The 13,338-nt window shown below is 37.9% G+C and overlaps 2 protein-coding genes and 1 long non-coding RNA gene across 21 annotated transcripts in view; 2 read left to right on the top strand and 1 right to left on the bottom strand.

Moving 5' to 3' along the window:
- The window catches only part of tshz2 (teashirt zinc finger homeobox 2), a 161,916-nt gene extending 161,021 nt beyond the window's left edge, over window positions 1-895 (bottom strand). For 4 of the 18 annotated variants that reach the window (XR_015777394.1, XR_015777396.1, XR_015777393.1 and 1 more), the window contains exon 1: window positions 93-858. The gene's annotated coding sequence lies outside the window, so the exon portion shown is untranslated. Of the gene's footprint in view, window positions 1-92 lie in introns of all 18 variants that reach the window. The other 14 variants (XR_015777400.1, XR_015777399.1, XR_015777398.1 and 11 more) reach the window with 10 other exon arrangements.
- Window positions 896-2,023: 1,128 nt separating this feature from the next.
- On the top strand, window positions 2,024-8,604 carry zfp64 (zinc finger protein 64 homolog (mouse)). The gene is made up of 6 exons (XM_042491994.2): window positions 2,024-2,294; window positions 2,460-2,618; window positions 2,698-2,844; window positions 3,028-3,090; window positions 4,703-4,954; window positions 5,052-8,604. Exons 1-6 carry the CDS (start codon window positions 2,273-2,275, stop codon window positions 6,437-6,439), a joined length of 2,031 nt encoding a protein of 676 aa, XP_042347928.2. The 5' UTR covers window positions 2,024-2,272; the 3' UTR covers window positions 6,440-8,604.
- Window positions 8,605-9,627: 1,023 nt separating this feature from the next.
- LOC148188662 (uncharacterized) overlaps window positions 9,628-13,338 on the top strand; it is a 28,225-nt gene continuing 24,514 nt past the window's right edge. The window contains exons 1-2 of one of the 2 annotated variants that reach the window (XR_015777388.1): window positions 9,628-10,185; window positions 11,518-11,604. This is a non-coding gene — a long non-coding RNA (uncharacterized LOC148188662). The remainder of the gene's footprint in view (window positions 10,186-11,517; window positions 11,605-13,338) is intronic. The other variant, XR_015777387.1, reaches the window with a different exon arrangement.

Raw genomic sequence — 13,338 nt, 5'->3', positions numbered from 1 at the left:
TAACAACACAGTAACACTTAAGTGTCTCATTCCGAGATAATAATAATGTAATCATATTTGCCCCAAAGCAAATGCTACGTTTGAAAGCTTACCTTCAAACACAGGAAATAGTCTTTGCAGGCGCCTCAGCGAGGGCTACGGCTATGTTCTGGAACAGGCTAATGCTGTAGACATTTTGTAAACAATATACAGCTATATAACGGGGGACTTTAACACTGGACTTTTTGGCCAACGTCGGTAAGTATTATCATTATCTGTTCGAAAAACTGTTACATTAGTTTTCTAGTCCAAGAAAAGAAGAGTTTTAGCTGGTAACTGAACTCAGTGTGGCCTTTACCTTGGACTTCCCGTACGACAGGTGGCGGTGGCGGTAATTTTTCTCCGTTTTTTTAGGACCGAAAAAAACACGGTAACACCCTAAGACTTAAATATCTCTTACTTCACGACAAACGATTATATGTTAAAGTTTTATGTTTTATATGAGTTGGTCGTTTGTACTTTAAAAAAAAATAACTAAATTACATTTAAAGGACAAAAATGTCCCAGAGTCTAAATCCAACTTCCAACAAACAATTGTTATGTGGCGTTCACTTGTAAATACTGTGTCAGTGTCATTCATTTAGGGACTGTTCATTATTTATGAGAGGGTAGTGGGTGGTGTAAAATGGGGGAGGCATGACAAATATTTTTTAAGCACTGCAAAGAGACTTTTATTTTGTCTTGGGGGGCACATGCAACTTTTTTTTTACTTTCTTTAATTTTATTTTTTCTTTTATTTTAATTATTCTCTGGGCCCCAAGACTTGCCAGTGGATTCAAAAGGCATATTTTCTTTTAAAACTGCCAAAATTACAGCTTTCATTATAGCCAGAAACTGTTAAACACAAGCATAAAATATTGATATTTCATTAAAATCATTTTATTCAACATGTTTCCAAAAATAGAACATTTGCATTAGCCAGATCCTGGAAAAAAAATGCATTTTGAGCTACGCTTGCAGGACATATATGGTTATTGACAAAAATTATTATTTATGGGGTGGGTGATGCATTTTCACCCAGTCACTCAGACAGGCACAAGGCAAAAATTTTGCAGCTTGGGGGAGGGTCAGGATAAAGAAATATAAATGAAGAACAGACCCTTAATAAAAAAGACAAAAACAGAGGCGCTTGTAGAATACAAAAGGACCAATATAATATTTGCCAAACATGTCTATCAGTACAAATATGTCACATCATCCCCAGTGGTTCCATCTGCATTGATTTTGATTATTTTTTTCCACAGCTTTATTTAACAAAAATATGTACATACTATGTCAGACAAACAAGAACACAAACATACATGAATGAGAGCACAGATAAATAAATAATGATAGATGATCATAATATCTATACATAAACCAATAAAACAAAATTTTAAAAAAGAGTGGGTATAGAGCCAAACAAAAGATTTTGTAATCACCTAAAAATCAGTTGCTTTTTTGTTATTTGTAAGCGTAAGAGAGGAACTAGTTGAAATCATTCAAGAAAATATATAAAGGGGGGCATAAACCTTGTGGATAAAGAATTTCCCCATTGAATAAATAAACCAAATAATTGAAATAGTTTTACCTCTATCATCATAACAGATTATATCTTCAAAGGTAAAATAATGAGTGTTGAAACATGAAAATTTCAATTAGCCCAAAATTCGTTGTTATTTTACATTGAGAAACAACAAGAGTTTTCAACATATGAATAATAGAAAATGCTGGATAGGTTTAATGGGTTTTTCTTTTTTTGTTTTTGGGGGCGTGTTTGTTTGTTTGGTTTTTTGGGGGTTTTTTTGGCAAACAATTCCTTCTAAATGAAGTTTTGGTGATTTTGTTTTTATTTTGCAAAATTTTAAGTATTTGTCTATTATTACACTTCTTGTCAAATATGTCGATGCCATTCAAATCATCTCTGTGGTTTCATCTGTATTAATTTAGATTTTTCCCACAGTCTCAAAAGCATCACGTGACGTCACCCGGACAAAACGCATGCTTATCCCCGCTGCCGTAAACCTTACGCAGCGTGTCGTAAAACACGGTTTGTATCACTGTTGTCAGAGAAGTAAACTGTTATTTCCATTTTTTCCAAAACCGGGGAAGACTTTCGCATTTTAAAATATGATAATAGCTGTGTGTACCGCGTCTTCACCCGAGTCGGTAACACTTTAACAGCATGGTGGTCGTCCTGTAGGTTTTTGGGGAGCCAGAAGATGAGTTTATAGCTAGAAAAACAAGCTCAAAAATGGCAACATACAACACCGAAGGTAAAGGAGAACAATTGTTACAAAGACCCCTGTCTGCACCTGATGCTTAACATCTCAGTAATCGTAATATTGCTGTCATTTTGGTGCCGGTTTCACATATTTATCACGCACAGCTTCCTATTGAAATAATGTGTTCCGGTTTTGTGTTTTCTTGTGTCGGTGCAGGTCACTCTGTGGTGGTGGAGGTGAGCCCAGACATCCATATCTGTGGCTTCTGCAAGCAGCAGTATAACAATTTCGAGATCTTTCTCGCCCATAAGCAAAATGGATGCTCCCTCCCCACCTCGGACACATCAGCCAGCGCTGCAGCAGCCACTCTCACCGGTAAAACACCTTTTTGTTGTCAGTAATTTGCATGCAAACCTGATTTAAAGTGTCTCATACACTCATTTTTTCATCCCAGATTCCAGCACTGAGTTTGTTTTCGAGGAAACCTACCAGACCTGTGTTATGAGAGGTGTCAAAAAGATCCTGACCAAAGCGCAGAAAACAGCCTCCAAAAAATTAAAACCTTCCCTGACTTCAAAGAGACACAGCTGCTGTTTCTCAGGTTGGTGCCTCTCCCAGTTTACGACTGTAACACATTCCTGCTTTTCGGCTGCCGAGCAGGGAGACCAGCACTTCCTGCAGAGTCCCATGTCATTAGCTGTTATTTATTTTGGACACTTTTAGATTAACTTTCCACACACACACACACACACCTTGTAAAAGCACTGTTTCTGTTGGTCTGCAGGTTGCACTTTTAAGACGCAGTATGGCCAAAAAGACATGGAGCGGCATCTCAAAACCCACACAGGTATGTTTAAGCCTTGCAGGTGTGATTCTCTTCCTGCTTAACCCTTTTAAACCTGCACAAATAATTTCTTTTTTTTTTAATGGAGAGAAGGCAACAAGCAACTCAAAAAGACATGGCACAAAATTTAACAAAAAAATAGTTTTAAAAAAAGTTACAAGAAAATTACTTGAAAATAAGCCAAAAAAAGGAAGAAATCAGAATCAGAATCAGAAAAAGATTTATTGCCAGGTATAGTTAACACAATACGAGGAATTTGTTCTGGTGGGTTGGTGCAACATAAATATAGAAAAAAACAGATAAAATAGAAGATACAAATATAAAAAATAAAATATAAAATATAAAAATAAACAACAAAACAAGCAAGGAAATTACATTATTAAATTATTAAAGAGGAAAATGAATGCATTTCTTTTATATATTTTATTATATTTTGTATATTTTAAATATAATATCAGTATAGTTTTAGATTTTGTGTTTTTTTCTGATGATTTTCTCATCAACCTCCCCTCTTTTTTAAAACTACATTTTCAGTGATTTCCTTGTTTTCTTTTTACTTATTCCTATGCAGTGTTTGAGACTTTTTTTCCCCAAGTTGGCTGTTGCCTTTTCTCCCAAGTTTTTAGGATGAAATCAAACCAATTTGCTTAGATTTTAGAAGTTATATTTGTGAAGGTGTCTGAATGCAACACAAGAAAACTGATGTCTATCCAGGTTTTGAAGAGTTAAAGTGATAGTTGAGTTCTCTGAATAGGATTTTATGGGTTATTTATTCATAGTCACATATTACATACAGAAGATAACAGTCAGAATAATCCCAGTATGGAGAAACAGGCTGAAATACGACAAAGAAGCTACAATGCACTTCAAAAAAATGCATTTTAGCCACCTGAGAAAGTCCAACCTAAAAAAATCTATATCAGTTTAAGTGTACGCTTTATTGACAGTATTTTCAGTGCTTTACCTTTCTGTCAGACAGTCAGTGTCGACACAAAAACCATTAACGGCTTCACTGCGACATCTGTGCTCTTGTCAAAACCACCAGACTCTATTTATAAAAACAGTAATTTTAGCTCGCTGAAAATGGGAAGTGCTGGTCTGCTGCTGCGTCGATCAGTTAGTTACATTGTGTTATTGTGTGACTTTGGTGAATCCGAACTAACGCCGAAATCACACAATAACACAAACAGCATAACTGATCGAGGCAGCTGTCGACCAGCAGCTCCTGTGTTCATTGATGTTAAATCACAGTTTTTCTTTATGTAGTCTGGCTTTGCAGAGAGCACTCTAACAATGTCATCGTCCGCTGTAAATTTCTGTCTGACATTAAGTCTGCGAAAATATTTTCAATATATTGTACACTGGAACTGATATTGATTTCTTTGGGTGGCTTAAGTATGTTTTGTTGCCGACCATCATCCACAGCAGTAAATTTCCAATCTTCCGTGTCAGATTAGCTCGCTTCTCCAAACTGAGGGTTTGCAGACTGCCACCTACTGTTTGTAATACACTGACTATGGATAATTACCTCACACAGCCCCACTTCAAAAACCCGACCAATCTCTTTAAGCACTTCATAATCACATATTGACACAAGTCGTTTTTTTCCATCCAGGTGAGAAGCCGTTTGAATGCGAGCTGTGCCACAAGCGCTTCAGTCGACGGGACAAGCTCAACATGCACAGCCGCTCACACACAGGCGAGAAGCCACACAAGTGTAAACACTGTCCCTATGCAGCCGCAGACAGCAGCAGCCTGAAGAAGCACCTGCGTATCCACTACGACGAACGGCCTTTTAAGTGCCAGATCTGTCCGTACGCCAGCCGGAACTCCAGCCAGCTCACCGTCCACCTCCGCTCGCACACTGGTAGGTGGTCAGAAAATGCTTCTTGGATGCATTTAGAGTTATTTTGTGTATTTGTACTATCATTTTTTTTGTTTTGTTTTTTAAATTTCATTCCAAGGGGACGCACCTTTCCAGTGCCAACAATGTGACGCAAAGTTTAAAATCAACTCCGATCTAAAGAGGCACATTCGGATCCACTCTGGCGAAAAACCCTACAAGTGTGACTTCTGTGAGTACCGATGCGCCATGAAAGGCAACCTGAAATCTCACATTCAGATCAAACATGGCACCGAGAACTCCTTCCACTGCGTGCACTGCGACTTCCAGTGTGCCAGCAAGAACGCCCTGCGGCAACACTCGCGGGAACACCAGCCCACTCAGCCCATCCAGTGCTCCAAGTGCACTTACTCCTGCGCCAGCAAGGGGGCGCTCAAAGTCCACGAGCGGATCCACTCGGAGGAGCGCCCCTTTAAGTGCGAGTTCTGCAACTTTGCCTCCAAGCAGCGCAGCAACCTCGTCATCCACAAAAAGAAGTGCCACTCCGATAAGCCAGAGAAAGGCGGCGGCGGTGGGAAAGGTGGCAGGGGTGGCAGACGGAAAAGCGGAGGAGGCGACTCTCCGAAGCCTGTCGGCTCTAGATATCGAGCCAAGCTTGAAGCAGCTAAGGCTTTCAGCTGTGACTCGTGCGACGCTTCCTTTGTGAGGGAGGACTCCCTGCGGAGCCACAAGAAGCAGCACAGAGACACTCAGAATGTGTTGCAGCTGCAGCTCTCCACCCCGGCAGACGCAGTCACGACGTCACAGAGCAACAACCAGCTCGAAGTTCCCATCCCGTCTGAATCAATGGCTCCTTACAGCAGTGCACAGCTCAAAATCATCGTTTCTCACCCTCTCGGTCAGGAGAACTCTTTAATTCCAGCTGACACTCAACATAAGACCAACATGGTTCTGCTCAGCCCAGAAAACCAGGACATCGTCGTCAACTCCATGATCCAACAGGTCAACCTGCTCACGCCCATGCAGCCTCTCGGCTCATCTCAGACTGCAGAAACCACCCTCGAACCCCAAACGGTGCTGTTGACGCAGCTCAGCCCCGACGACACCGCTCACCCGCTCCACCAGGCGCTGCTGCAGACCGCCATAACCGCTCAGGACCCCAGCAGCGGCTCGCAGACTTTCATCACGACCTGCTCGGAGCTGGAGGGCCTCAACGCTTTGATCCAGGAGGGGGGCACAGAGGTGACGGTGGTGACTGAGGGGAACATGGTGACCACAGCGACTCCTCCGGACATGGTGTGTGCGTCGTCAGAGGACATGTCCAAGCCAGCAGGGACAGTCGGGGAGAGTGCCTTAGAGGAAAGCGCGTTGCTGGTGCCAAACATTAGTCTGGGCAGCCAGAATGTGGTCATCCACGGCGTCCCGCTGATAGTGTCCGCTCAGCCGCAGCAGCTCTCTCCTCACACACTCTACTCAGATACACACACACTGGAAGGCATCCCACAATGAGCGGAGGGTTTCCCAGAAATCACTAAGACTGTAACTGCATCATAAGCTATTTTTTGCTAGTATGAACTAGTACGTGCAGGCCAATAACAGTATCTGCTTTTGTTTCTAGCAATTTAATAATTAATCACTGAAGATATTGATATTGTTGACTTTGGAGACATAATTGTTTTAGTTTTCAGGTTTTAGAAGAATGAATCCAGGGTTCCCACACATGCTCATGGACAAAATTTCAAAACTTTTCCATGATCTTTCAATAACTTTTTATTTTTTCTTGCATCACTTGCCTGGTGTTTTTAAACATATCAGATTCAAACTCTGTTTAAACATAATTTCATGGAGGTGGCACATATAAAGAGAGATAGAGCGTGGGGGGAAAATGGAAAAACACGTGATGGTAAATCTTCACAAATCCACACATTACCAGAGGACAATATTGTTATGATACAATAGTGTTGCGATTTTAAACATGTTGGGAATATACTGAGTATTGTGATAGCATATAATGCAATTTATTTCCCCATTTTCAACTTCAGATTATCTCCCCGAAGAAAAGGTTATTGGTTTTATCTATCAAGATAAAGTTTTCAGGCTGTTTTTGAAAAAATAACTGAATCTAATATTGTAGTAGTATTTGTGATATCAATAATTTATATAGCAAATTAATTGATTTTTGGAGTCTGTCCAAGTTATGATATTGCCACGCAAAAATACTGTGATACCATGCTGTATTAACCCCCCCCTCATCTAATTAAAGCTACATTATGCCATCGACTACAGAAAATACATTTCCTGTTCTGTTACATTACATGAAAGCTTACTGTAACAATTTTGTTCCACACAACAAAATTTCCATTACTTTTCCAAAACTTTACTTTTTTTTTCTAATTCCTTGATTTTTCCAGGTCTGGAAATGTGATTGTGAAATTCCATGACTTTTCCAGGTTTTCCATGACCGTGGGAACCCTGGCAATCATTGTCGTAGGACAATAGTTGAATCCAAAATGTTGTTATGTTTAACACTGATTAACCTTATGGATATGAAAGCTAATTATTTGGACATAAATTCATATATTCTACTTTCAAGGGTCATTTTAATGGCATCAAAATTCAAATAAACTGAGAAAAAAAAGAATAATTTAATGAATTCATGGTTAAGTTCATAAAGGTTAATTGTCAAGCAACATCTTCATCAAAAAAACATCTCAATTAAGAAGAATAAAGTGTGAAACAAATGGACACAACTTGAAACTGAATGTCTTTGTGCCATCATGTATTTATTCAAAGTGGCCTTTAGGTGGCAGCAGAGTGATGCGATAAAGGGTGAAGTTTACTCTCAAATAGTGGAGTATTGCACTGTTGTAGTACTGATTGAACGTATTCTGTATTTTTTATTATAATTTTTTTAAGTGAACATTTTCAAGTCCTCCTGAATCTAGGAAGTAGATGTCATTTGTAGAAAACATTAGTCTGCATATCAAGGTCCCAGCTTCTGAAAGCCAAGTTGCTCTCTCAATAGATTTTTCAATAAAGTGCCTGTTTTGCTTGTGGCTATCTATTATTGTGGCCCATTTTTACACTCCAGACTTCAGCACTTAGTATCTGCACTGAGTGAAGGCTGCACCTGAATAAGAGCCCCCCCTGAACAGAGTGACCATTGATTTCTTTCTTGTCCCTCAGCACTAATGGCTGATGCGGACTCTGGCTCAGCATGGCCACAAACTCCGATGAAGTCGTCTGATGCACGACTCTTTGCCGGCACTTAAGTTTACCATCACAGTTACTGGTGATGCAAGAGAGGAACTGTCTTTTACTGGAAAAATAAATGGCACCACTTTTAGAGAAATACAAAGACCATACCCTTCTGTACGTATACATTTAAGATGACTTGTTTGATTAGCCTGTATATATTTTAATTGATGACACCTTTTATTCTTTTCAATTTATTGTCTGTGAGTGACAGTAAATTCTCAATTTATACATTTACTTGAAATGTGTTTAACTAATTAAGTACTATTATTCAAGTACTGTACTAAGCACATTTTAGAGAGATTTTTCAAAAGTACTACCACTTTAATGCTACTTTGCTACATTTTTAAGGGCAGTTTTGTACTTTTTACTGCGCTATATGTATCTGAAAGCTATAAGTCACTTAGCAGATTAAAGGAATAGTTTGACATTTTGAAAAAATACACTTATTTGCTTTCTCGCTGAGAGAAGAAAACAGTGATACCACTCTTAATATCTGTCGAACAGTAATGCTGCATTTGTGTGCTCCTCAGATGGTCGTTTTTCCAGAGTTTGGAGGTCATTCTCACGACGGTGTGTTCATGAGCTTTAAGTCGTGATGTCGAAACAACTTGGACGCCAATAAGAGGATGTGTTGTACTAATCAACACATCGATAAAGTCTGAAACTTTGTATTACAGTGTATTACAGGAAAGTGATTTTCTCCCAGACTCTTTGCTGCACCAGTTTAATCCCTAAAACTACCCAAATATTGTTCAATCCTGTCTAATGTTTGCAACTAACTTTTTTAACTAGTCTAGGTCAGTGTACGTGAACAGCAACTAATGGTTCGACCTAGCATTTTACAAGTTAAATGTGTGCAAATAATTGTTGTCTAAGTTTATATCCATTAACCATTTACTTTCATTTGCCATGTTTCTGCAAAAATGAGGTCAACTCGGCAACCTGTTTACCAAATTTTTTCCCAGATTCAGAGTTACTTGAGGTGGGGTTCACGTCATTTTTTTTTCAGTTGAGAGCTAATTTTTCCACTTATTTCAATTCAACATGCATGCATTACATAAAATTTTAACCCTCTAAATTTTGGATCGATATCAGTTTGTGCTGCATTCAGGTGCCTTTGAACCCTGGGCAAATTCATTTGACTGCCTTCAAAAACAGAGGAAAAAGGCAATGAGCAACTTGACATGAAATGTCCCTCAAATTGCAAGAAATAACCAGATTTAGAGAGAAAAAAAAACGCATTTTTAAAGTTACAGAAAAATGTATAGAAAACTATGTTTATAATTATCATAATATATATATTTGAAAATATTTCACAGAATTATAATAATTTGAATCACTTTTAGCATTTCTTCTTAATTTGCTGATTTTCTTTCTTTTTTTCTGCTCAGGTTTCAAATGATTTACATGTTACAATTAGTGTAACAAACTTAGAGATGTAGTTGTGATTACTTTAAATAAAGTTTTCCCCTAGTTTTTTTTCTTCTTTTTTCCCCTTATACATTTCCCTAGTTTTCCTTTTTTTTCCTTAGACATTTTCAGCCTAGTTTTTTTTTTTTTTAAACAACTTTCTAAATTTCTTGAAATTGCTGTAACATCATTTTAACATGTTAAACTAACAGCCCGTGGTAACTGCTGCGCTTTAGAGCTGCTGGCAGGCGGATTTGGGAGCTCCGTGTAAAATTGTTTACGAGTTGTTTGCACACGGCCCTCAACATGGCGGCGGTGGCTAGCAGCTAACGGCGCTAACTCCATCAACAGAGCTAAACAAAGCCAACAGTGCTGACAGAGCTAACGGTGTTAATGAAGGAGGAACTGGAAGGTGGGCGCTATATATCTGCGACGATGCTATCCTGCTATTAGTAACCGCTGTTTGAATGCAGCACAGAACAGCAGCTATGAGCTAGCTAGTGGGATACTTTAATGGACTAACATGGATGCGCAGCTGGCCGGTTTACCGTAACACGGATTAGAGACTCGGATTACAACTCACCGAGGTAACGTAAATCTGCTATATGTTTACATGACAAAGCGATGTGCCGCTGTTTTAATGCTCTAAATGTCGCACACAGAAACTGGCTAGCTGTTTAATTCTTTAAGCTAAGCTAAAATAAGCTAAGCTAAGCTAACCATCTGCTCAATGTAGCTTTTCAGCTGTGCATAATTTTCCCATTTTTCTATCTATAATTTAGCACGCAAAACATATGTTTGGCTGAAAGTATGTGATGCATCCTTGCATGTTACACAATCGTGGGTATTTAAAATCGTTAAAAGTGGCCCAATATTAAAATAATGCTTACATGTATGTATTGTTATCCATAAAAATCATTCTGTGGGCCATTCTGCTGCATTTCTTTTTATGCATAAAGTATATGTTTGATCTGATTTAATTTATTTCAAACATGTGAAAAATAAACAGAGATGATTATGTAAACAACAGACAATAGAGACAATGAATAACCTAAAGCAAAAGGAAACACTTGATTATTTAATCCCACCCCTTCTCCATAAGTCATTGAATTTTAATAAATAAACCTCCTTATGAACTTAAAGCTATACTTTATATAATTAAACATATATGCACACACCCACCCAACCAAAAATCAAATACTAACAATTTTTCATTATTTATAGAGAATGCTTATTATACTTCTGTATTTTGGTAAATTGTAGTACCATAGTTTTACCCTAAGTAGTCGATTAAAATATGTTGATGAAGATTTTTACTAATCTGGGTCATGGTAATTTTAAGTGTTTAACTGCAGGCAGCTGGACTAAACTCAAGCAAATCCAGTTGCCTATGTTTAAGCACTTGGAATATGATTTAATATTTCTACCACTGAGCTGAATGAAGAATGACTGCTATATATCAGCAAATATAAATCTAGTATAAATGAGCTCTTAGGTCTGCAATTCAGAGGAGAAAATTAGGAGATCTAACTTTTAAACTTCTCCTTTAAAGTCACAGTAGATTTTTTTCCCCTCACAATAACTAACAAACAAATCCTTTGCAACTTCAGGAACATTAAATGAATAGTGAAAAAAAATGCGATCCATTCATTCATCCACTGTGGGTCTCTTGCATTGTCAGTACCTGCACTCAAGCTCACATTTATATGATAATCACAGCGGTGATCCGTGGTGTCCACGCTGACTCTTTTGAGCATTGCATGTGATTTTAGGACCAAAGTGTTGTTGCCTGATCTTCAGGTAGAATAGCCAAAAGAAAAAAAAACGCTCCTGAGATTCCATTATGTATGAAGATGAGCGTTATGTGGGAAAAGCAAGAAGTGCTCTCTGCTGCGTCTCTTTGATCTATTATCTAACAGACTTCCAGGCCCTAATCCTGAGCACCCTTCAGGAGGAGTGCCCATTTCTCCCCCCACCTCCCTCCTGTTCCACATGTGACATCATGGGTGAGTGAAGTGCTTTTTCTATGGGCTACAACATTTTTAGGGCTTTTGTGGATAGTTTGAAATGTTAGAATTCTGCACATCATAGTGTATCTTGTGTATGTTGTTTGGTGGGATTTTTTTAGTTGAATCATTTAGGGAATACATTAAACCTTTAGATGGATCAACATCCGTTTTGTTGTGCTGCATTCGCAGCTTTTCAAAAGCATTTATACCTCTGGGACCTGAGGAAATTGGTTTGATTTTTTTTTTAAAACACTTGGAAAAGGCAATGAACAACTTGGCAAGAAATATAATGCCAAATGGCAAAAAGATATTAACAGGTAACAAGAAAATGACTTGAAAATTAGCTGTATGGAGCTTATTTAGTATTACCAAAACAGGGAAAAATGTCCACAAAACTACATTTATAATTATTACAATTATATATTTAAAATTGTTTTACAGAAAAAAAGACATTATTTTATTTTATCACTTTTGAGGTAATTTTCCTTTTTTTTTTTTTTTTTTGTTTTTTTTTTGGTTTGTTTATTTTTAGGTAATACAGTACTCATTTTTATACTCATTTTTTGCCATTTCTTTTCAAGTTGCTCATTGCCTTATTCTCATTTTTTTTTTTTAAGAAATCAAGCCAATTTGCTCTCAAAGGGTTGAGCTTATTTTAAATACTTAGTTTTAATTTTTTTAAAAGGAAAAGGACAAATATCTGAAATCTTAAAATGTTTTTTGTAGTGAAAAACTTTATTTTTGTGTCAAAAAGGCAGCAGGCTTTCTAAACAGACCTCTTGATACTGTATGGCACTTCTTAGTTCCTTCCTTCCTGTGTTTGAGAAGTCAGCCTTTGAATGGGGTCATAAATGTCTCCCAAAAAAGCAATTTCCACTCACAGCTGCTTAAAGAAATCGTAAGTTGTGATGCATTCCTTCTGGACATAAACAGATCCAGAGAGGACCAGGTGATAGGAGGACAAAAGCCATTCGACACTAGCAAAAGAGGACAGGTACTTTAAATGGTGTGAAAACGTCAAAGGGCTGCGAAATTAATGAATTTAGCGTTACGCTTCGTCTCTTTCATCAGAGGTGCTTATAAATCGTTCAGACAGCCACTGAGTGCAAACTACAATCTGTCCCCTCAACAATACATTTCTGACCTTTGCTTTGTTTGCACACAATTTGCTGTCCCCATCAGTAAATTGCATTGAATGCTGTAATGAAATTAACTGATTGGCAAAGTATTGATATGGATTTGTTTTCCGATGCAGGCGTCTTTTCACTGTGACACTATTGACATCTTAAGTGAGTTTTGATTCCTCAGTAACCTGGAGGCTTTTATCTTGTCTCTGTTCAATTCTTTTTTTTGTCTGTTGGGTAGAAATACAACAAGATAGAGCTAATTGATCAGCCCTTTACAGCTGTGTAACAAAAAGACACTTTAATTTGCTTTTCTGAATGCAATGTGATTATTTGAGAAGACATTATTAGACTGTTGTAGTGTTCAAGATTGGAATCAATAGCATAACTTTAGGGCAAATTCTGGTTGTATAAGAGCCTTTATGGGTGTTCGACTTTTTGTGGTTTCTGATAAAATAATGCACAATCCAGTCAATCCAGTTTTTTTATATTTTACCATATATCACTGCAAGACCGAATGAGAACATTTCTCTGGGATCAAGGTGCAACATAAATACCACAATATACAAGAACATTTATAGGGCACAACACAGTCAATGAGCCTGCA

Source organism: Plectropomus leopardus, chromosome 9, assembly GCF_026936395.1.
Source record: "Plectropomus leopardus strain MGB_pleo_1.0 chromosome 9, ASM2693639v1, whole genome shotgun sequence".
NCBI classification, from domain to species: Eukaryota; Metazoa; Chordata; class Actinopteri; order Perciformes; family Serranidae; genus Plectropomus; species Plectropomus leopardus.
The sequence above is the reverse complement of the archived record's forward strand: the minus strand, read 5'-3'. Positions and strand labels throughout refer to the sequence as shown.

Coding starts and splice junctions, on each gene's coding strand:
- zfp64 (XM_042491994.2), top strand. CDS start 2,273: ATGGCAACATACAACACCGAAG. Junction 2,295..2,459: donor GGCAACATACAACACCGAAG/GTAAAGGAGAAC, acceptor GTGTCGGTGCAG/GTCACTCTGTGGTGGTGGAG. Junction 3,091..4,702: donor GCATCTCAAAACCCACACAG/GTATGTTTAAGC, acceptor TTTTCCATCCAG/GTGAGAAGCCGTTTGAATGC.